Source organism: Chiroxiphia lanceolata, chromosome 1, assembly GCF_009829145.1.
Source record: "Chiroxiphia lanceolata isolate bChiLan1 chromosome 1, bChiLan1.pri, whole genome shotgun sequence".
NCBI classification, from domain to species: domain Eukaryota; kingdom Metazoa; phylum Chordata; class Aves; order Passeriformes; family Pipridae; genus Chiroxiphia; species Chiroxiphia lanceolata.
This window is the reverse complement of record NC_045637.1, coordinates 145,267,837-145,292,537: the sequence shown is the minus strand read 5'-3', so window position 1 is coordinate 145,292,537 and position 24,701 is coordinate 145,267,837. Positions and strand designations below refer to the sequence as shown.

The 24,701-nt window shown below is 41.1% G+C and overlaps 1 protein-coding gene across 3 annotated transcripts in view; it reads right to left on the bottom strand.

The window, feature by feature from the left end:
- Positions 1 to 20,847, bottom strand: part of LARP4B (La ribonucleoprotein 4B) — a 58,188-nt gene extending 37,341 nt beyond the window's left edge. The window contains exons 1-2 of one of the 3 annotated variants that reach the window (XM_032683524.1): positions 20,742 to 20,847; positions 1,672 to 1,806 (exon numbers count right to left, since the gene is read on the bottom strand). In XM_032683524.1, the coding sequence (XP_032539415.1) occupies positions 1,672 to 1,752 (81 nt within the window). In that variant the 5' untranslated portion in view covers positions 1,753 to 1,806; positions 20,742 to 20,847. Of the gene's footprint in view, positions 1 to 1,671; positions 1,807 to 20,241; positions 20,435 to 20,741 lie in introns of those variants that run through there. The other 2 variants (XM_032683543.1, XM_032683534.1) reach the window with 2 other exon arrangements.
- Positions 20,848 to 24,701: the final 3,854 nt, after the last annotated feature.

Sequence of the window (24,701 nt, the reverse complement as noted above, 5' to 3'; positions counted from 1 at the left end):
TTCTCCTGCCTACCGTTTACGGAAAGATGAAAGAGTCTTAATGATTTCAGTTTGCTAACTTCTTTCTGCACTCTGTGAAGTTTTTCTCCAACTACAGTTTTGTTTCCAAAACTTGCAAGTGAGTCCTGAAGTACTGGTAAAAATTAACTCATGTAAAGATAATAGCATTGCTGAAGAGACCTTTATAAAAACACCACTTTTAACAGTATATATTGGTAACGATGCTCATACAACAGAATGACCTTCTGATGTTGTGCATAGAAGAGTGTGATACTGGTACAACCTAAAAAAAAACTTAAGCTACAGGTCTCATCTTTTTCAGATATTCATCCAAGGAAAAGCTTTAATCACAAAAGAAGTAGTTATTTGAAATGTACCATTATAGCACTGTGGATACATTCCAAGATATCTAAATTGACATCAGACTTCCCTACTAAGGAAGAGAACAGTAAGGTCTTCTGAAATTTCTCCAAATAAGCAGGAAAGAACAGAAATTAAGATTTAGATCCAAGTTTCCATGTAGTCTCATAAAATCTAGTATGTCAAATTAAAAGAGGTAGCACCCACATGAAGACTAATCAGATTGCCTTTAATACTAATGCACCTGTTGAAATGCACTGACAGTTCCAAGCTTTTGAAGCAAATCTGCAAGCACCTCTGATTCAAGCTTACACACTGGTTTCTTGGAACTAATGGCCTGAGTACAGGGGGCAAAAAAAGCAAATCACAAAAGCTAATTTTCAGAAGTATGGCACAAAATCAGGTTGAATTTTTTTCCTCCAGTGTGAAATAGTCAAAATTCACATCTGAGACATGTCAAACAGAGCAGAAGGGAACTCAGAATGAAAAAAAATGGGGAGAGGAACAAGCCAAAAGTCCACCAGTTTGTTTAGCAAAGAAAAGCACAAGTTTAGAGTGTTTTTCAAAATGCTCCTTAGTGCTTGCTGCAAGGTAATTCGAAGCAGGCAGCATCTGCTGCTCAGCACAGCACCAGGGAAGTGCCTGGCAGAACATACACTGAAACCAAACTCTTCAATGTCCCAAGAGGAAACATTCCTCCCAACAAAGATGCAAATATAAACACATTTGAATACAAATCAAGTACTCAATCTTCTTGAAGATGGATGTAACATTTACTACAACCTATATACACAATCCACTGCATGACTTGCCAAAACCATACAGCGACTTCCTGGATCCTGTACAGTGGCATGGAAACAGCAGCGCGTGCCATTTGGCAGAACTGACTGAGCAAAATTCCTGTTACAGATTGCTATTTCCTATTTGTACATTTTTCAATTACACATACACATCAAGTGCATTTCCTGCATTTTCCTCACATGTTAATGTGTGAGCATGAGCCTAAAGACTGGTAATACAATTCTTGCATAGCCTGAAAAGCCCTGTACCTTAAATGAGCGCAAACTACCATAACTTGCAGTTTATTTAAATCCCCATAGAGCTGAAGGAAAGTGAAGCTGAAGCTCCTACTTGATTTGGAGAATCAGGCACCTCCAACAGCTCTGTTGTAGCTGGTTAATGCTGCAATGCTGTCTGTCAGCCAACTGTATTCTAAAACGTTCTGACCTACAATTTTGATTAAGGTATAGCAAAAGAAAAAATGTTTCATACAATACTTATACCAGGGGAACATGTAATTATAATACTTACTAGATGAGAACCGTCCTTAACTTCTTGTACTTGCTGCACCTGCGGTTCAGCCACAACTTTAGTGTCCTGATCAGAAGTCATGAGCTGTCTGCTTTTTGGCTGCTCAGAGAGAACTTTACTGGTCACCTTTGTAAGCTGCGGAAATAGGAAGACAAAAGATTCTGTAAGTGGTTGTTGAAATTCCCAAGAACCCACAGCCACTCCAGACACACGCTATGCTGATTCAGACCAAAGGTCCAAAGAACTTCCATACAATATGGTCAGGATTATGCATCCAGAGAAAATATTACGGCAGAAGATGAGGATACACTCAGCTCCCAGTCACTGGCTGCCTTGGGAATGCAGATGAACACTGGCTACAGCACTGGGCAGGGAAATTCCACTGGGAAACTTTCTCTTGATTCTCACCTTAATTATCAAGACTGGATTTAAACCGTGACTTCTTCATATCACCTGACAGACTCCACTCACTAAGAAGCATTTAGTCACAAACCAACCTTTGTCTTCTATAACTACTCTGATGGTCACTTAATCTTTGCAACATTTAAGAAGCATGTTACAAAAGTTCTGCTCGATTAGCAACACTCAACCAGTTGTTCTGCTCTGTCATCCCCAAATGTTATTTTATTTGATTAGACAAGTAAAAATCTGAGTAGAGTTGAAAGTCTAGTGACTTTGCTTTGAAATTTGATGCTACTGTTTAATGCTGTTATTTTTAAAAAAAGGTATTTAAAAACCAATAATTTAAAGCGTGAAGTCTCAAAGTAATACTGGGGTGTAAAAATCAGGCTTTTTAAAAATTATTTTTTCATGATATGCCTTTTTAGTTTCTTATTCACATGGAAATTCCAGTACTGCATCTCTAACAATGCATGAGAGAAATTTATTGCCTTCATGTTGGTGACACCAAACGCCTCACAAGCTCCTTAAACAAAAAAAAAAAAAATAAAAAAATTACAGATTTGCAGCACATGGAAGTTAATAGTATTGTTCCATTCTTTAACAGCACAAGTTCCTTTTAGGCTACCTTGACTCCAAAAACCAGCGTTAAGAAGTATTTTTTTCAGTCTATGGTATTATGGCCTTCCATGGAATGTCCTTTATACAATATTTTGAAATGGACAAAAGCAAAAGCCTTTCATACAACTGACTAAATACATTTCAAAATTTTCAAGTAAAATTATGACATTCCCATATGAACTGATTCAAGTACCTGTATTATGGGATTATGCAAAAGATATTTTGTACATATAGTTGAAGAAACAAATACACTGACATCCCCAAGAGGATGCACCATTCAGCTTAGATGAACAATTGCTTATCATTTCATTCTATTGATGTAAAGTCAGCATGAAAAATAAGTTTCAAAAGAAACACATGTACTGTGTCACTGTTACATTGCCAGAAGTTTCTTTTCCTAACACTCTGACTCTCAGCTTGGAATAGAAACTACTTAAATAAGGAAGAAACGGTACAGACAAAAAAACCACACAAAAATGAAATTAAAAAAATTACGCTATTCCTCACATACAGTGTAACACACACATAAATATACCCACAGTTTACATAGCAGAAAGTCTGGAACTCATTCAGGTTGTTTCTATTTTATAAAATAACAAAAAATCATCCTCAGGAGGAAAGCAGTTTTTCGAAAGCAGGTATTAAATAGTCAAGACTCAGTATTGGTCAAAGCCACGCATGGGAAGATGTAGGCACATGAACACTACAGAAGGTGTCTAAACTTCTTGGAGAACACTTCTGTTAATATTCTTCAAAGGAATTTTGTTTAGCATTTCAAAATTATGCATTAATTTTCCTTTCTAAAAAGAGCACAAGATTCCTTAATCATTTTGTGTTTGTTGTATATAACCTCCATTGCTGATCATACTAACCTTGAGCATACACCATTAGTCCAGATTCACAAGCTAAAGTCTACTTTACAGGAAGACAAATGTATTTTAGTAAGAGTGATGTTATCTACTCAGCATTTTGAAGCCCAAATCAATGCCAAGGTACTTCTTTGCATCCTTCTGTCACCTGCTTATTTCACATATTCCAATTCCCTTCTAGGATCAGCCTGTCACGCTGCAGTGTCTTCCATCTGCTGATATATAGTGTTAGCACCAGAACTTTGTTATTCCATGCATAAATGGAAGGAAAACAGCTAAGATCATGCGAGTCTATCAAAAAAGAGTAAAGTTCCACTATACATATATCCTTTAAAGTATTTGTTGACTGGTCATCAGGCACAAAATACTCAGCTAAATCATTAATTTCAGCTGAGGGTAGACAACTTGTTAGCCAACTTGATAACACATGACCGCCATGTGCACATTGCAACTTCACATTTCTTGGGCAAACCAGCAGCAATTAGAGCAGTATATCACTCTACTGCTTTTCAGAAGTCCCTTAGATGAGATTATGCAAGATGCTTACCACAGGCCAGGTGTAGATTGAAGCTCTAGGTAACTTTGTTTGCACTACTCAAACTAATAATTATATTATCATTAGATACACAGATTTGTTGTGATACACACGACACTAAACCCACCCACCTTGTAAACAAATTATTTTTAATAATTACAATGTCAAACCTATGTATTTAAGTTCAATTTTGATCATTTAGGATCAAAATGGCACTCAAAACAAGGGAGATATTATAATTTGTTTGAAGAAGATACAGCCTGCCTTCCAACTCCCATGATTTTAACAATGATTACAGCTATTGCCTTTCTGCAAACGGATAAGCCACATGGAAAGATCCCCCACACAGGAAGAGCTTCCTTTGCAATTTTCTTCACTTAGTACTATCACACTGCTACAAGCCCCCAGGATGTCAACTGCTCTGCTGCAAAATCCCATCAATTGTGATGTACTTCAAAATGACTCCACGTGCAGGGCTGTTCTGGAAAGTTAAAGAGATGAATTTTTCTACTGTAGAGCTGCCACTAACCAGACTCCTAAAGAACAAAACATACATGACTACAGACTCCCATGACTATCATGTTAGAGAATACAGTGTTTGTGGAAAAAGGCAGTGTTACTTCAGAGAGAGAAACAATAAAAATCACGGAACATTAAAGGTTCTTCAGGATATGTTTCAGCATGCTTTTCATGTATTGATATATATCTTCATATAAAAGCTTATTTACACAAACCACAATCAATAGCCAGTAGTTCTAGAAACTACAGATAAGGATTGATGGTTTGGAAGTTTATCCTCTTTCGATGCTAGTCTAATAACCAAATTAGTGAGGAAATTAAATGGGGCATTTCAACGCAGCAATAAAAATTATCATCGACCGAAGAGTTAACTTGCCCATGACTTTAAAAGATACACTGAACTGCTGACTGATAAACCATATCTTTGCATAAATACATGTTGCTGCAATAAGCAGGAGACATTCAAGAGAAAAATGCAAGTTGGCAAACCCGTTAGGGATAGAGACAGCACTACCTACAGCAGAACACAGAGTTATCAGAATCAGACGACAATTTTTTCTTTCATAGAATCACAGATTAGTTTTTTAATTGGAAGGGACCTTCTAAAGTTCATCTAGTTCAATTCCTCTGCAATGAGCAGAGACACCTTCAACTAGATTGTTCCTCAGAGCCCCATCCAACCTGAATTTGAATGTTTCCAGGGATGAGGCAACCACCACCTCTCTGGGCAATCCTCAGTGTAAAAACCCTCTTCCTTTTATCTAATCTGAATCAACCCTCCAGTTTAAAACCATTACCCCTTGTCCTACCACTACATGCCCTGACAAAAAGCCCCTTTCAAGTACCAGAAGGCCACAGTGAGCTCTCCCTGGAACCTTCTCTTTCCAAGCTGAAGAACTCCAATGTTCTCAGCCTTTCCTCATAGGAAAGACATTCAATCCCTCTAACCATCTTCGTGGCCTCCTCTGGACTCATCTCAAGGTCTATGTCCTTCCTCTGCTAAGGATCCCAGAGCTGGAAGCAGCACTCCAGGTGGAATCTCACCAGAGTGGAGCAGAGGGGCAGAATTCCCTCCCTGGACCTGCTGGCCACACTGTTGGGCATGCAGCCCAAGATATAGCAACTCTCTGTGCTACCAGTGCACACTGCTGAGTCATGTCCAGCCTCACCCCTCAGCACCCCCAAGTCCTTCTCAGCAGGGCTGCTCTCAATCCCTTCATCCCCCAGCCTGTGGTGATACTGGAAGTTGCCCCAACCCAGGTGCAGGACCTTATGCTGGGCTTTGCCGAACTTCATTAAATTCCCACGGGCCCACTAATGCAAGTTATTAAAACAAGACAAACCCACAATAAAAACCTTCAGAGACAAACCACCTCTTAAATAAGCTGTTAAACAGTATTTCTACTCTATAGTTAGCAGTTTCACAAAAATATCTGTCTTCAACAAATTATGTCTACATATAGTCTACAGAATGGACTGCATTTAGAACTGATTTAGAAGCAACCAGTTATAATTTTGTAAATTATATATTTTATACTTTTATACATTTGTAATAATTTCAAGTCTGTAAAGGCATTTAATAAATCATTATGCTTCCTGCTGTTTTGCCATTTGGTCATTGCAGAGTAATGAGTCAAGTTCAGCAACGTGAGAGTAAGTCTACTCTCGACATATCTAGAGACATTCAAGTACTTATTTTGACAGCTACCTAATCCAAGAGGAACTGCATAGATTTTATTGAGACTTATCAAAAGCAGTTTGAACCTGCGTCGTAAGTAAGCAAAACACAGAAGGTTAAAATACATGGTAAAAACATGTTTCTTTAGAAATTGCATAACGTTCAACAATGAAGTTTTTTGCTGTCCCCAAAACTGTAATACACTGCTCAATCTGCTAGACTGGTAACTGCAACAGGAAGGGGAAGAGCACCTTAATACAGTTGTTTTCTCCTTAGTTTGAGGGCAATGGGGGCAGTCAGCCTTCCCTCATACAGAACTGTCCATCCCTGTGGACACCTGGTCAGTAGTGGTTAATCTGAGGAGTTACCAGAACATTCTCAGGTGAGACTGAGACCACCTGGCTGAGCAACACAGGTATTTCAGCCTAGTGGTTTCAGTCTGCAACATCCACAACCACCTTCTCAAATAAAAAGATGTGGGGTTTGCGTTGTGGGTTTTGTGAGGTTTTTTTGTTGGTGGTTTTTTGTTTGTGTGGGTTTTTGAGGTTTTGGGTTTTTTTAAAGTTGACAGCATTTTTCTTTACTAGCAAATATTTTCAAAACTGTCTTGTTATAAGAATTCCATAATTTCAGAAGATACCAGATACAAACCAGCAATGGCTCACAGGATGACTGTACAGATAAGTGCACACAACCACATGATCACTCTTGTCTGGGTGCCAAGCCAAGCAGAGCTGGGACTGCTCTCATCCAAAAGCCACACGTGTGTAAGTGTGGTGCCAGTATCAGGCTAACCTTTACACTGCATTTTAGTGCAGGTTTAGGTATCTTATAGTACTGGCAGAGTTAATGTTCAACTGTCTGAAGGTATTTATACACACACTGCATCCACATGCACCACAACCTTGCAAACAGTTTGGAAAAGACATCTACTTGATTGTTACAGAGCAAACAAAACCACTGCTGCCCCTGCCAACCTCCCAAAACCTCCCTGAAGTGTAGCCTCTGATATTCCTGCTTTTATTAGTAGTCATCTCTAATTTTTATAATTCACATCCAAAAGGTGCTTTTATGCAACTTGTTTCACTGTCTAGAGTTACTGGAGTATGAGTACCAACATGTGCTCTCTCAACCAAATCAGTTAGATAGATCTGTTATTTAAAAACATGCAAAACCCCAAACAATGCTCTAGGGCTGAGATCTTGCTTGCCAACTTTCAGTCCAGAGTAATCAGCCCTTAAAAAGAGATTTACAAATGCAAGTGCTGACAACTAACTTTCACCCTGCAAACAGCAACATCATAAAACAAAAAAGCTCACTGGAATAAAAGAACTTTTCACTGCTCTTCCAGCAAGCACAAACAAAAATAGATTTGAGTTTGGCTTTGTGCAGAACTCTTCCTAGCAAACATTTTAGAAACTTCAAATACAGATTAAGATAAACTTTTCACAAGGCTAATACAGAAATACACTTCCAGTAACATGAGAAAGCCTAAGATGTTTTCCAAACAGAGGTGAACTGCTTAACTTAAGCCTCATAACAAGCTTCTAGTTGCAGGTCAGAAATCCTCTTTCTGTTGTGAAAGATAACATACTTTCCCACCACCTATCACACACATATGTACCATGAGGATCGTGACACCACAGCAGAAATGATCAGAGTCACCACTGACCTCAGCTCTGAAAAGAGTTGTAGCACCTGTGGAAGACATCACATAGTTTATAGGAGAAATAAGAGATGCCTCTTCAAAAAGTATGCTACACATTTAATACATCAGCTTCTCTTAAACAAAGGTTACTTTTTCTTTATTAGTTTCACCAGGGTTCTGAATACCCAAAGCATATATGTCAAGAGTTAATCACGTTCTCGGTCCAGGTAAAGCTGCCAACTCAAATATGGGATATTTTATCTATAAGGTTACAGAGCATCATCAAGATAAACTGACAAAACCTAATCCTCAAAGGCTGCAACTTTCCCTCTTAGTGTTATGACCAGTGATACAAACTTTCAATTTTCACCAGGTAGCTGTTTCAGAATACTTTCAAAAAAAGATTTTGGCTGTTAATATAAGAGTTGAACAATCATCCTGCTGCACGGGGCACATGTTACCATTCTGCAGATGAATAACCTTACCAAGTTGTATCATGCTCACAGAGAAAGCCTGCGACAGAACTCACGGGTTTCCATCTTTCCTTTCAAAGCAGGAAATCAGTTTCTTTGCAGAGCAGATGAGACAAGCAATCTATCTTTCAAAGGATCGTAGAATTGAAAATAAAATATACTGCGAAGCAGTTCCATTACCGCAGTGGATAAAATAGCTGCGAATGAGAAATCCAACAACCCCAAAAGCATATCTGCTCATGGCGATCTCTGCAATCATCACTGTGCCTACATCAGTTGTAAACTCTGTACTACACAACAGCAATTAAAAAGCTGACATGACAAACATTTAGTCACAGCATGTGTCCACAGAAGTCGTGAATGCACTACTATTAGAAATCATCACAAGGCTCTCAATTTGTTTAACTGTTAATTAGCTAAACAGTTGTGGAAGAAGTTGAAAATTCACCTCTGGAGCTTAGTGTTTAGACCTAGACATTTATACAAGTCTGTCAGATGGAGTTTTCAAAATGTACATGCATCCAGCGTACGTGCCAGCAGAGCGGCTGGAAAGTTAGACTCCAAAAAACCCGAGAAAAGTACCATCTGAATTGTTTCAGTTTTCCTTCCTGCCAAGAAAATTGCTTACTCCTGGGTACCCCCCAGAACATTGCAACTTCTGAGTTCTCAAAGAGGAACATGGACATAAGCACTGTGGCCAAACCCACAACACGACACTTGGCAGACCCAAGGCATTTTAAAATCCACAAGGTAACTGAGCGTTAGCAAGAAATAGTGTCACAAGAACCTAAACTTTAATGCTGCATTTCTTTAACATTCTGCAACAGAAAACATGAGCTCAAATCATTTGGAGCTGCTGCATCTACTTCACAAATTGCTTTAAAAAAAACTCAAACAAACAAAACCCAAAAAACTTGTTATTTTATAAGGTTGATAGCCTCCAAAATTGTTCTGCAATTCTATTAATTATCCCTTAAAATGAAGTCTCTCCTCTAAGAAAGGCTGAGATTTCAAGAGAAATGGCAAACCTTGCTATTTAAAGGGAATGCTACATTTCCTTATTTAAAGATCTCTGAAACATTTCTGTGTGAGGTTTCACAAGCAATTCACAACTCCCATCATTTACTGATGAGCTTTCTAACCCACACAAACCCGTGCAATGAACAGTATGCCAGAACTGATTAGTCTGCAAGTCTAGAAACTCAGATCATTACAGTAATTAGCTGTCCAAAAGATGCCAAGCAATAAGTTACTAAACAAAGGTGATAAAATACCAAAGAAACCTGATAGTGGTAAATGATAAGGACTCTGTACAGGGTATACGAAAAAGTCAAGAGCAAGAAAAACGGGAAGAGGGTAAAATTACAGTCTTATTCACTCACCTAATCCCAAACAACAGGAAGATAACAGTATGACCCCTACCAACAAACAATTGTGATTATCATTTTTATGTCTAGCCTTTTATGCACTGTATTTTAAATATATATGCTTAAAATGAAAGGAAATCATTTCACTACACTGAAAGGTCTCTCAGAATTTCTGCAGTCCTACTGCACACAGAGTTTTACGTGCAGTTATTATCTGATGTGCACTCAAACATCACTCCAGAGACGGACCAGATCATATCCTCCTCAGTAATGCAATGCACTAGATGTTTAGTAGCATAAAACCTAACAAAAATCTTACCATTTAAAAACACTAGGAGTGCCTACCAAGCAGGAATAAACCACTGGAAAGAAATTTTTGTGCTGGATAAGTGTCATGTGCCTTTAAGACGAGTGTGATTGTGTCATGAGCAGTTTTCAGTTTGCTTATGGCTTGTTCTCAGTATTCAAGTCTTAAGCAGCACTCTCCTGACTGCAGGCTGAAGCACATAACACTAAGAAACCCACTCATTAATTAACAGGAGTTGCTTCATGTAGCACATCCATCACAAAGCCACAAGCTTGTTTACCTCACTGTAAGTGGACTAACAGCACACACCCTGCAGGTTATAAAGATGCATATTTAATTTCTATTATAACTATTGTGTCAGATAAGATATTTATCAGATGATGTCTTCAAAAAGTACCACACTGTTAATTAAAATAAATCTCTCAGTTCTCCCATTTGTACATTTTCTGAGCAACTCCTCAAATGGCAGTTAAGTTGTTAGCAGCTCAGCCAAACCATGACCATTCTGAAAGGTGGGATGCTACCTTAATATAAAGCATCTGTGATCATAATTCTCCAAAACCCCATTCTCTCTTGAAAAGTTGAATGTAGAATAATACATTCTACATTCATTACCAAGGCCTACAAAAAGCAGAAAACATCTCACATTGAAGGGAAAAGGTCTTTTATCTTTCTCAGGAAAGAGATCAGGAACTTGCTACTCAAGTACATCAGGTAAATACCTCAAAGTATAATGATTTTCCACTAAAATACGCCACCGCTTGCCCTCTGTTATGTTTGTGAGCATTTGACTCCCACCCTATCTCCCAGCTCTGGTGTCACTTTTCACTTTTGCAGGACAGAAAACAAGACCAGCAAGAACAGAATTTGAATAAATTTGAACTCTTTCTACAGCTAAACAGAGAACTACACAGCAGTTGCTTGCACATGCACTTTACTACTGGGACCAGGAGTAGTAGAGGAGAGAGGATCCAAGTTGAACACCTGATGTCATTAATCCTTCTGTCCTGTTCTCTAGGAAACCAGCAGCAGTAGAGCACTGCAAACCCAGTACTGCAGCTCTGAATGGAACTTAACAACTCAAGTTCACACCACTCTGCCACTGCTGCTGCTTTTGCTCTTGCCTACAAAGCATCACATGTAGTTCCTACAACAATACAAAAAAGTGGGGAATGCAAAGCTGACAGTAACATACCTGCAGGACTTTCACAAGGGAAACCCCAGCAGACCGCCTGTACTGAATTAAAGAGTGAAAGGACAGCTCAATGCAAACCACTGCACTGAAATAATCAGAAAACTAATTAAGCCTAAACACAGGGCAACAATGTTTTAAACCACCTACAGAAGGACAAACTTGGAGCTGGACCCCACGCTCCACACTGCATTTCACATCTGTCTCTGCTTCTGAACTGTACAGTACAGAATACATTTGTTAAATGAGGATAACTATAGAGGTAGACTAACTTTTCATACAATCATCCAAAACCAGCCAACCTAAATAATGGCTCAGTACATAAAAACCCCTCAGATATATGCCTAACATGGGTTAAGAGAAACTGCAGAATGGGATGGAAGCTCCCTCCTTCTGCAAGATTTTTTTTTTAATTAATACATTGTCAAAACTGATGAGGTTCTCATCACAGCACAGGCAACATATATCATACCAACCCACTGCTCACATTAATTTCTTGTAACACTCCCATTCACCTCCATTTATGTGTTACACTTGCCTAAGCTACGAGGCTCCAGCCTGTGCTTGTGGTGTCCAGTGTGCTGTGATTCTGGTCTGCAAATACAAGTCACAGCTGAGGTAATGCAAAGAAAAGTGTTGGCATTTTTATTAATATACATAATTTTAACTGCTAAAGTTGTTTACCTTCTACACAAATATTAACTCTAGATGCTTTGAGGTGACCTTTGATAGGTTAACTGCATTTCTCTGAAAGTCAAGGCTTCGCAATAACTTCAAAAATCTTTATGCCAGCTAATTAGCTGGAACAGTATTCCAGGCATTTAAAGTAATACCAGTATTTAATATCAAAAATTGGTCACTGATGCAGAAATTAATTTTGTCACTTAATGCAAACATTAAATGCAAAATGATGGAAAGCATCATAAAAATCTGTTTTTAAATTTTAGCACCACCAAATACAAAACCTCACCTAAATCATCAACTATCATCATCCATGTTGCTTGTTTGCACTAAGGTGACATGAGTTAAAAACTGCACAACACTTCCGTACACATAAAAAGCAGAAGAACAAGACAATTGATTAGAAACAGTAAATTCAACTGGAAAGAAAATTCAAGCTTGCCCTGGAGTGGACAGGGCAGCAATAAATACTTGTTAGCACTAATGACTACGGATTTCACAAAATATTGTTCACTTCTGTACTAGTACTATTTTTAAATAGGCATTTACAGAACACTACATGGTACCTTAAACTCTTGAACTCTGACTTATTTAAAATAGGCTTATATTGTTCTTTCCCACAGCCAACCAAGACACTACATGAAGAGATTAACATGGCTATCAGAAAAAGCCACATGAAAGACTTCTCCAATATTTTTTCCTGTGACCTGTAGTTTTTCATTTTGAAATACACTCTCTTTCCTGCAAGTGAGTTTACTTTGGCACTCTGGACACGAAGTCTGTCTTATCCTATCATACCCTCTCTGAACTCATGCACATATGAGGAATTACTATGCAAAGATAATATCTTGCATAATAATATATTTTCCTTGTTTCCCTTCCTTCCCCACATAACTGGCTTGCTCTCAAACCAGGGGTTTGGGTTGTTTTTTTTTTTTTTTTTTGGCATTTGCTTTTCTTTAAAGTAGCTATTGAAGAGAAGTCAGAGATTAATCTTCCTATTCCTCTGCTGAAGGAAGCAACAATTAAGCATGCTAAGAGTCCACACAGGTCAGTGGAGTTTACAGAAACTGTTGCACTTTCACCAGGAGAGACAGTTTTCATTCTGAGACTGAAACTGATTCCTGATTTGGAGTGAAAACTAGAAGAGATATGAACTTTGTTGGATAACGTACTCACCAGCATCTGAGCATGACAGGTTTGCTCTAAGGGGACCTGCCATTTCATAAATTCTGTTTATTTAACAAAACAACTGCAAGTTCTACAGTATTTTACTAGCTGTTTCAAGTTTTAAAGCTAAGATGCAGCAACTGATGGTCTATTTGAACTTTCCCAACTCTTCAAAGAAATATAAAATCTTCAAATGATATAACACATGACAGAGGAGGTTTAGGACTTGCTTAAAGGGAACAAGTTAAATGTTGTGCATGAAGAGTGTCAGTTTAGCAATGCTGGGAACAACAAACTTCCTTGTTTCAATTACTGAAGGTTCCTCCTCACGATTTACCAACACCAGCTCTAAGTCTTCCGCATACTTCACTGCGCTGTGAACCAGAGAGTGGCTGATGCACTCTCACAATGCTGCCTGTGACTCAAGGCAAAGATAAAGGAAATTAACCCAGTTCTGCTGGGCAGGATCTTATGAATAGCATCTTCTCCAGAAAAATTCTGAAGTTGGCAAAAGAGGATGTAGTATTTCATGATGAAATACAAGATTAAAAACATCACTAAAGCTATAAGGTTAATATTTAGTGCAGTTGCAAGAGTGAGCTTACAAGTCTGATGTTCTTTAACAGGTCTTAATAAGTCTTATCTTAGAATATTGCTATTGGCTTCCATGTTTCAAGCCTGCAATCAGTGCTGTGCTTAAGCAAGAGGAGGTCAAAAGTTGCACTAGGAACTTCTAGGACACTTCATATTTTAGTACTTTGAATTATTGTTTAAGACACACACATAGCTTCAAAGCCAATTTGCCAAGTTCTTTATCGTGACGTTCTCAGACCACACAATAAATGCCTAATTCAGGGAAGCAGAAATCTTACACCAAGGATCTCAAATTCAAACGCACACAGAACTAGAATTCTGGAAAAGATTTGATGCAAAGCGGTGGGACAGCCCTTGCAGTTCTCCTAGAATGTATCTTTGGTCACAACGGGCTGAGAGGAGAGAAAGATCTACACCTACATAAAGTCCAGGTGAGAGGTCTATAAATAACCAAATAAGATGATACCATTGATAAACAAAAAGGTACAGTGACAAGTTTTCTTCCATCATGAATGTATACAACAACCCTTGACTATGCAAAGACTATTTCAACAAACAGTTGTTCTGCAAAACAGCCTAGGATGAACCCCCCTCAGGCTCTGGGGATCAGGTTTTTTTCAGATGACTTGAAGAGTATACCATTTACCTAAAATATGTTAGTTTTACGTTTTGAAACATGTTCAGGACCAAATCTAAGGTGAAATGAAACTACTTACAGAAGAAGCATCATTTAACTTTAAGGTTTTGTATAAGAAAAGGAACCTAATGTTTTTGCCAACAATTATTTCATTAACCTCTTTGCCAAAAATAAAATTTAACCTAAATAATCCAGTCATTTTAGTATCACTTCCTCTTTCAAAAAAGGCCACCATCCTCCATTACAAGCTTCACCAAAACCAGAAGCAACTCTTGCTTAGTTTTAAAACATTGTATGAAAGACTATCACCTACTGGGTGCACATTTGTTCACAGTTAGAGCACCCCACCTTCTTAAGAGTATCACTGTAATCAAAACTACTGGTAATTCAGGTTTTGACTCACTGTTAAAGGATGGACTGTTCCACTATTTTAGCTTGGATTGAATGTCAATAATTCTTCCTTGCAAGTCAAAATAGCTGGGCACAGACCCTCCTAAAAACTCTACTGATTCCTTGAATTCAGGCCGCTAAAATACACAATGTTAACTAAGAAAATTTTAATCATAAAAAAATAGTTTATAAACTATGCTGCAACACATGTTCATTAGAAAGGGTCCCTTCCCTTCTTTACAATACAAATCTTTGAGACATTTATAATGAAGAATTGGACAGGGAGCTTTTAAACAGGAGCAGGGACACAAACCCAGGATCCTGGAGACACGTCAATGTAGACAGTGATATTTTGCCCAAATTGTTTGCCTTGTTGCTTCAAACAGCAACATGTTGATCGTTTTCTGTCCCTATCTGTCTGAATGGGAATGAAACAGAGATAAGACTGCAAATTCTACACATATAGGTAGCTCAGCACTTAGAGTAACCATGCCCCACTGCATTCTTCACTTTTGCTCTACTTTTAATTCCTAGAACAAGAATCAGAAACCAGGAGGATACATCCAAACATTTAAGCATAAGCCCTCGGCACCAGGGTATGGAAAAGCAAGCTACTTTGGACATTGGCCTGTTGATTCATCAGTTCCTTGTTTGAACAACAGTCAGTCAGACTCTGTTGTGGAGCAACCTGCAACAGCATCACAACCTGTGAAAATACGCATATGGATACCAGCACTGACCGAAAACAAAATCATAAAGCTGCCAAGAGACATCACTGTAAAGCTTCTGAAGCACTTTATTATGTTTCCGCCAACTGAAATTTATCAAACAATTAATTTTTTTTCCCTCAGCACAGTTACTATTTAACTAATTTTTTTTCAAGTTTCCCTGTCAGATCACTGGCATTCTGTAACTATAAAATACTTGAAAATAGATTGCAGAACATTAGGCTTGCCCAGAAACATGAATAAACACTTTAACAGAGTAACAGAAATCTACAATGTTTTAAGCAAGTTTGCAACTCCACTAACAAGACAGATGGAAGTCTGCCTTATGAATACCATCAATGAAGTATTAACATTCACCATCGTTGCTTATTTCCAGAAGACAGCAGGGAAGACCAATATGAAGCTGAGGGAGACTTAACCTTTCCAAAGGGAAAATACTGTTCAGATACTTGTGCAAGAAACAAGAAATCTAAAAGCAAAACTAGGTAATACGGTATTTAGACTTGCAAAAAGCCCAGCACAAGCTTTAGATAAAACAACTCTATGTTCTACAACTACACTGAAAACTCAGTATATTCCTGAACATGTCCCATGTGAGCTACTGATAGCATCTGAAGGTGTAATTTCCAAAGTCTATACTGCCAGCGTTTGTTGTTTTCAACAATGGAAGTGACACTGGCATTTTAGAAAGGAGTCTGTGACAGATAAAGCAATTCTGTGTCTAATTCCTCATAAGCTACCATGGCAGGTAGATTTCTACACATTTCTAGAGGCATCTATGTTTCTATGTGCAACAGTCCAGAACTAAAAGTTATGCATAGCTGTCTTAAATACATGTACACTGAACTCGAGACATCTGTGAACGCTACATGGCCACAAAGGCAATCCAGAATAAACCTTTCCTGTAGGATATACTCTCCGGGACACCAGCTCCTTACATGCCAACAGCCTTGTGTGAACAACAACAGAGCTGCTGGAAGTGCAGAGGTGGCAATCCATTCAGCTTATGAGCGACTGATTCCTTTTGTATTACATCATTGAACTACCCATTAAGAAGCTGGACTGACAGGATCCAGAATATGCATAGCCAAGCCCTCCATGGTAAACGAGAGCGTTCAAAAAGATTAAGACTCAAAAAAATTGGTGATTCATCAGGGCGTCAAGACAGCATTTCCCCAATTCCCTGTTCCAGGCCAAGCAGAGAGCCACATATTAGTAACCTCTGTCAGACTTCCAATTTTGGAGTTAATTGCCGTTCCTGAAACACATACCCAGACACAAAATACCTGCAGCAGCACACATCACAGAATGAACACTGTCATGGCTCTCCTAATCGCACAATTATGCTGTATTACAGTCACACCTAATTTAAGTACTCCAAAGTACCTTTGTTGTCTGCAGGTATTACTCTGTAGTGTCTGCTTCTGAATGGGGAGGCACCCTCCTTTGGAAAGGGTACGTAACACACATAAGTGTGAAAGACCAGTGATTTTATAAATCCTTTGCTCCATCACATCACCAAAACTTATGAAATATCAGTTAGCAAACAATTAACAGAGTATGTTTCTATCTTGCACTACTTTGTGAAATTTGAGTAGGTTAATTTAAATGAATGGGTGGAACAGAAATCGACTTCTACTTTGTTTCTAATAAGTTCATCAAACTTACTGGTTTTAGACACAATGTTATCATGAGCCAAAGTCAGCATATCCTTAAAGAGAAAGAAACAGATTGCTGGAATAGCAATGGGTCTTCTTCAATTATCCGGTATTTACAGAACCAAAATATTTTTGTTGACCAGGTGAAATATCACTGAGTTTTATATTCAGTTACTCTATTTTTGTGTTTAACTGCTATAACACACTAGCTTGCCTTGAGTCTAGCACAAAGGAATTAACACACAGAAAAAGAAAACAGAGCTTTCCCAACACATTAGTTTGAAAATGTTGTAACTGGTACCTTTGATAAAGCACATTACCAGTTCAGGGGGAAGAAGTTGAGTACACGTGCGTCTTCTCTTTTCTGAGGGATCACATAAAACTAGCACTGTTCCAAAGTTTAAGTTTTACATCACTTTCCCCTCCCTAATTTAATGACTGGCTTCTGTAGTGAAACCCACCCTTTTAGATCTTTTTTAATTTGGACTAAAATGAAAGTATTAATTTCAGCACGTGTATGCCTTGCTTTAGTAACAACACTGCTCATATACCTTTCTGAGGCCTTTACTACAAGAGTAGCTTTTACTCCCATCTTCTACACAGTTCTCCACATATCATTGCCTCTTTCAAAACTGCAGGAGAAGGGTTAACTTTCCTCCTTACAACGTCCTGTTTTGTAACATCCTTTCTTTCCGACTCATACCTGTGTGCCCATTCTGAATACAGATATGTGAGACTTCCACTACTCCTGTTAGTTGAATATCACTGATTACACACAGGAAAAAATGCAGCCTGAGATTATTTTTCTACAGTTATGTCTAAAAGTTACACAAATTTGTTGTCTAAAAATGTCATTTTGCGAGTAAATGCTTAAAGGAAATTAACAGTCTACAAACCACATTTTTTTCAACACCTTACGTCATCTAACAGTTCCTCACATGTACGTGTACATGCACAGACACAGAAATCACACTCCCAAAGCTTAACATTCTCCAGACTTGAAAATACATTTCTTTGCTTTTCTTCATCAGGTCTCTTTGCCTTTTTCTCCCTGCCAGCAATAGCCTTCCTGCCACTGCGTTTGTGAGCTGCCTCTACAGCCACCTTCACCCCTCCAAGGCAAGAGTGCTCTTCTTCTTCAAGATCGATAAGGCCACGGCCTTTGCAAAACCTGCTCCTTCCAACACAGGCACTAGGAAAGGTAAGTCAAGTGCTCTGTGTGCTTATTTGCGTACCTCATCTGTTAATTTACGAGAATGTGAATGCCTGATGAATATATACAGACACCATGGAATTAAACATTAATGGCGCTGAAGGTCCTAAAAGCCACCTAGTTTACAAAAAATCAAACTGATGGAAAACATCTACACTAATTACTTTGGTTTTTTATAACTCCTTTTTTGCTACCTTTCAGCTGTCACGTTATATTTGTCACGCATTATGGTCAGAAACATGCCTTTTCCGTGTCTAGCATGTGCATTTTGTGAGGTAATGTAATAAATATTTAACAAAGAGTTTATATTACCATGCCAATTAAGCTCTCAACTGATTTAAAGCCAAAGCCACTACGAGATACGAGACTTAATAAGAGACGCAGCAACAGATCTCCACGGAACATGTAGATTAGACAAGCCTGACTGTATTTACTTTGCATTTCAGCAAATAAACCAAGTAGTTAATTTCACTCTAATCGAATAAGACATCATTGCTAGAAACTGCCTACATGGTTACTGCATGTCTCAAAGAAACAAAAAACCTCAACAAAATCCCAAAGCCCCCACAACTGCCTCCACTTCCAGATCCTCTGACTTGGCTCTGTAGTGAAGCAGATTTAAGTTCCAGTCACATATCTAAGCAATATATATAATATCTACATATCAGTCATTGCTACCTTTTGATGTGTATATTTGCACTAGAGCAAGCCACAAAAAGCAACCAAGGCAGCACACACCTGTGCTGACACCTTTATTCCCTTCAGGTGTTTGTGTTTAAACACTTTTAAAAAAATACAGAAAAAATTACAAGATAAACAATTCAATCTATCTCAGAACACTGTGTGTGCTTAAGGACTTGACTACATACTATGAACACATATATTATTAGGGAACATTCAAGAGGTCAAATGTTTTCTCTTAATTCATTTAAGTAAAACTTTTACTTCAGTTCCCATAAGAATTACTATCCCCTCTAAATATAAAACTAATTAAACAAAAATAATTGCGGCTTCCATATAAGTAGTATATGCAGGTAAATGACAATACACCTGGAAGAATAAAATTTTCTATAGACATCATATATAAAATATACCTTTTTCTAGATGTGTTTTATCAGGCCTCTCCCTAATTTTCACCTTCCTTTCACATCCCACCAAAAAAAAAAAAAAATAGAAAATATCACTGTTGTTGTAATAACTACAGTGATTAAGCTGATTAACTTCATATCTTAAGAATTAATTTGAAGAAATGCTTACAAGTCAGCAGGGAGAAGTGAAAGTTCAACTGATAAAAACAGTTACCAGACCAGAATCAAAACCCAAGAGTTGTGAAATCCCAGCAAGTTAAAAACCAAATAGGAATACAACATTCTTTGACCTTTGAGAATTTATCCAAACTGTAAAAACCAGATAAGTTGGACACGAAACTTAAACCACACAACAGACCTTTCAATAGCGATCCCTGAGGCACTACTTAAGGAAGATCCCTTCTCCAGTTTTACTAAGAATTCACACAGAGGCCAACAAAACTAGGCCAGCAACAAGACGAAGAATCGGAAGCCAGAATTCCCATGGTTTTACCCCAACTGTGACTCAAGTTTAAACAGTGGTTTTGAACCCAGCTCTCTCTCTGTGGCCACAGGCAAGTCTTAACCACTCTGCCTCAATTCCCTCACCTGCAGAATAAAAATAATTATACTTATCTGCCACACAGGAATCTCACACAACAAACACTGTCTGGCAAGTGCACATCTGTTTAAACTGTGGACAGAGCTGCTAAGAGCTAGTTCTGAGCACCTGCACAGACTGAAACTGAGAGTGAAAATAACTGGGACGAAGCAGCTACCGAAGAGCCAACAACACCACCACCACAATCCAGGGGGCAACACACCGTGTGCGCGGTGCCTGCTCTGGCAGGTGTTGAGTAGTTCACCTGCTCGGGACACAGCTCGGGAACACGCTCGTGTGGGAAGTCGGCGCTGCCCGGAGCGATGGGCCGGGGGCTGCTCCAGGTGGTCCCATCGGCCCCGGGTAGGCACTCGGGTAGGCTCCGGGCGGGTCCCTCGGCACACGGCGGCTCGGGGGCAAAGCTCAGCCGCCGTGCCCGGCCCGCAGTGCGGGAGCGGCCCCGCGGCCCGCCCGCCCTGCCCCCGCCAGCCCCACGCCGGGATTCTCCTCCCGCCGCCGCCGCTCCCCCGGGAGCCGCCTCGGGTGGGAAGATGGCGGCTCCGGCCGCCTCCCCGGAGCGAGGGGGCGGCGGGGGATGGGGGAGGGTGTTGCTCCCGCCGTGGCCCCGCCATCCCCCCCGCGCACCGGGAGCGGCGGGCGCGGAACGGCCCCGGCGGGCGCCGCCGCCCAGGGGGCGCGGGCCGAGCGGCCCCTCGCACTCACCTGTCACCAACAGCCGCCACCGCCCGCGGGCCGGGGCTCGGCGCGGGGGACACGGGCGGGCACGAAGGGGAGGGGGGGGTTGGCTCCGCCGGCGCGGGGGCCTCTCGCCTCTCTGCCGCGTTCCCGCTGGCGCCGGGGCCTCTCTCGCCGCCGCGCCGCCGCCGCCGCCGGGGCCTCGCCGCCGGATGCCGTGAGGAGGAGAGCGGAGCGCGGGGCGGGGCCGAGGGGGGCGCGGGGCGGCGGCAGCGCCGGGGGCGGGCGGGGCGGGGGCGGCGCGGGGGCGGCGGCGGCGGCTCCGGGCCCGAAACGTCTCCGAGCCGAGACTCAACCACCCGCTCGCATGAGAGACCCGCTTCCGGCTCCGGGCGGAAGTCCCACCCCCGCCGGCGGAAGGGATTGGCCGGCGCTGCCGCCTCGCGGGGCGGGCGCGCGCAGGACCGGGCGGCGCCGCCCGCGGATTGGCCGAGCATGGAAAGGGGGGGGAAAGGGGGAGAGCGCCTGGGGCGCGCGCGCGCTCGCGCGCGGCGTGTGACGCGCGGAGCGGCGCGTGAGGCGCCTGACGTCACCCGGCGCGGAAGGGAGCGCGGGGGGGGGGCGGGGCGGGGTCGGCGCCGCCCGACAGCGCCCGCGCCCCGAGGAGGTTTGACTCCTCGCGCGCGCCGTAGCCCCGCCGGGATCGGGCGGGAAGGGAAAAGGAAAAAAAGGAAAATGGAAGGGGAAGGTCGAGTTGCCTTTGGTGTGGGAGCGGCGGCGCCTCCCGCCCTGGTGGTACCGAGTGTGTGTGTCCGGGGGCACCGTCTCGCCACCTCTGGCTTAGGGCAGCGCTGAGCTGTGGGGGCACAGCCGGCGCTCTCAGTGACGGGGGCTCGGTGTCCCCTCCGAGCGCTGCCACAGCAGGTGCCTGTCCGGGGTTACAGACCCTTCCACAGGGTATTCCAGATCCGGGTACAGAAGCTCCTGTGGAAAAAGGCTGAGCAGTTGTGGCTTCAAAAGGAAGGGATATGCGCAAATAGGAGGGTTTTAGGAGAAGAATCTTTAATGAAAGAGCCTTCTGTTCCGTGTGGGTTGTGAAAGCCTGCAGAGTGTTGTCTCATAGAATCACAGAATGGCTCGGTTTGGGAGAGACCCTAAAGATTATCCAGTTCCAACCCCCTGCCATGGGCAGGGACACTTTGCACTAGACGAGGTTGCTCCAAGCCCTGTCCAACCTGGCCTTGAACACTTCCAGGGATGGGGCAGCCACAGCTGCTCTGGGCAACTTGTGCCTCACCATCCTCACACTGTTCATCGTGCAGAGGAAGACAAGGCAGAGAAGGCAAAGGGCTGAGGAACAATCCTGACAGACAAAGGATTTATCAGAAAGACAGGGTTGTTAAGCAGTATCCAGACACTGCTTCTCTCTGACAGTGGGTTCCTCTCTGCTGCTCCTGCAGCATGACAAGCAAAGAAACTCTACTGGGAAGTAAAATGCATTTTGTTTGAAGGGGCTTCCTCCTAGGCTGGAGAATGCCAGGTTGGATTGAATAATATGCACAGGAAGGAAAGGGAATGCAAACTGAGACAGGGGTAAGCACAGGACATTGTGGTAGATGAGGGACTTTTGCCACAGGTAAAGTCTCTGTAGGACTCTTCTGACTCCCCTGACGCCTCAGTTTACCAAGTTGGGGAATAGAGTATATCTTCAGTTATATAAAACTGCAGTGAATTCCACAAGATTCAGGAATTCTTTTGTTTGACCAAAGAACAAATGAGTCTTGTTAAACAGTCCTAGTTATTTAGTACAGATCATCATTTGTTTCTAACTACAGTTAATTAGGCAAATGGAAAACTTGTGGTTTCTTCTCAGGACTTAAAAAAAAAAGTACGGTAAGGATCATCCTATCATCTTCCAGGACTGCTCCCAGTCCTCAACTCATCTTCAACTTCAAGAGTGGCAAAACTACATCACCTTACAATCAGTTGTCAATAATTACCTGTACCGTGCATTGCTGCCTATATGCATCTCTGAAGCTAATCCAGACAGGACCCCCTGGATCCTATTTTTAATCCTAATTGATAAGTCATGTGCCTGCCTTCCAGCTATCTGCTAGAGATTCCCATAGAGACAGTAGCAGCAATTAACTTAGAAGACCTAAGGACATCCGAGTACCCTTTGGAACTGTTTTTGATGTTATTGTATTGGTAAAAGCCCCTGGCTGGTGGAGGCAGTAAAGAACATCGCAGTGCCTGGAAGGAGCTCAGTCCTTATCAGACACGAAGCTTTACTGTTCGTCCGAGGGAAGTTGTGCCTCAGTGTTCACTCCCGGGCAAACCATGGGGTATTTTCCTTACTAGGTTGTTTCAATTTCACAGAATTGTTATGAGGAATAAACCCTGAGACAAGGAAGATGGATAGGGTAGAGCCTGATAGGAAAAGGAATAAACCAGCTCTGGGTGTTCAGAAGTACAGACAATTCTTTGGGTAGTGCAGGAAGCGTGACTGATCCATTAGGTGGCCACCATGGAGCTGATACATAAACTATTGATTGCTTTAAAGTCTAAAACAGTGAAACAACTGCTCTTTTTAATTATTTTTTTTTTAATTTATTTTATAAAGGAGTTCAATATGATTTTATTCTTTAATACCAGACCATTTTTAAGCAGATTGCAGCTCTTGTCAAGAAAAGGAAAATAGGAAACGTCTAATTTTAAGCTCTCAAAACAGGGAGCGCTGTTTTGAGCTCTCAAAATTGTCATGAGCCCATTATACCCTTGTTCTAGAGGGACCTCAAAATTCCTGATACTTATCCCTTTAGGCATACAGTCTTCACATCTCCCCCAGGCCGTATCCCCATGCAAGACTTGGGCAGGAAACCAAACCCATCAGACTGATAAAGAGATTGCACTGTATCATTCCTTCTGCTGACTCAGGGTTTATGATGGCTGAGTTCATCATGAGGAAATGTGAGAGAGAAAATGGTGATTCCTGTTAAGACCAGAACATGGGCACAGCCTCATTGTAGGTAGGAGGTTTTTTTGATGGATAGTTTATTCTGTTTATCTTGGTTTTTTTTCCTAAAGCAGCTCAACTATGTTATTAAAGAATAAAAGTACTCTGACACTAAATTTTTTAAAAGCCCACTGTTATAAATGTGTTATATATTGATAAACATGTCAATATATGTGTGTTGGGTTTGATTTTTATTCCCTTAAAATTTAGTATAGTTGAGTAACAGTCAACTTTTTCTGGAAAGCAATAAGAGTTTTCTACTTGCCTGGGCCACTTCTAATTCTCAGTGTGAGGAATGTAGAACTTAATCTCTTAATGCTTCCGTTTTTTAGTGGCACACTGCTGAGATCAAAGAGGTTTGATATTTTTCCTTGTTACACTGGTAGCTGAGGAATGTGTGCCCAGAAAGGAGTAAAATATTACAAATCAACAGTGGATGCTGTCTGGTAATAGAAACTACTGCTGGTTCTTCTATATCTCAGACTCAACCATCTGGAGAGAGACTGCATCTCTGAAGGAGCAATGTCCATGAACAGTCAGATTGTTAGTTCAGAAAAATCAAGGAAGAGTAGACTAACTAATTATTTTTTCTTGATCTGTGGTCGAACAGATGTAGAAGGGACCATGTAAGTTACTTCTCAATGTATTAGTGATACATTCTTAAAATTATGTTTTATATTTTAGCCTGGAGAAGAGGAGGCTCAGGGGTGACCTTGCCACTCTCTACAACTACCTGAAAGGGTGTTGTAGCCAGGTGGAGGTCAGTCTCTTCTGCCATGTCTCAACGGAAAGGATGAGAGGAAATGGCCTTTTGTTGTGCTAGGGGAAGTTCAGATTAGATATTATAAAAAAAGTTTTCACTGAAAGAGTGGTCAGGCATTGGGATAAGTTGCCCAGGGAGGTGGTGGAGTCACCATCTCTGGAAGTGTTCAAGAGGTGCCTGGATGTGGCACCTGGGGACATGGTTTAGG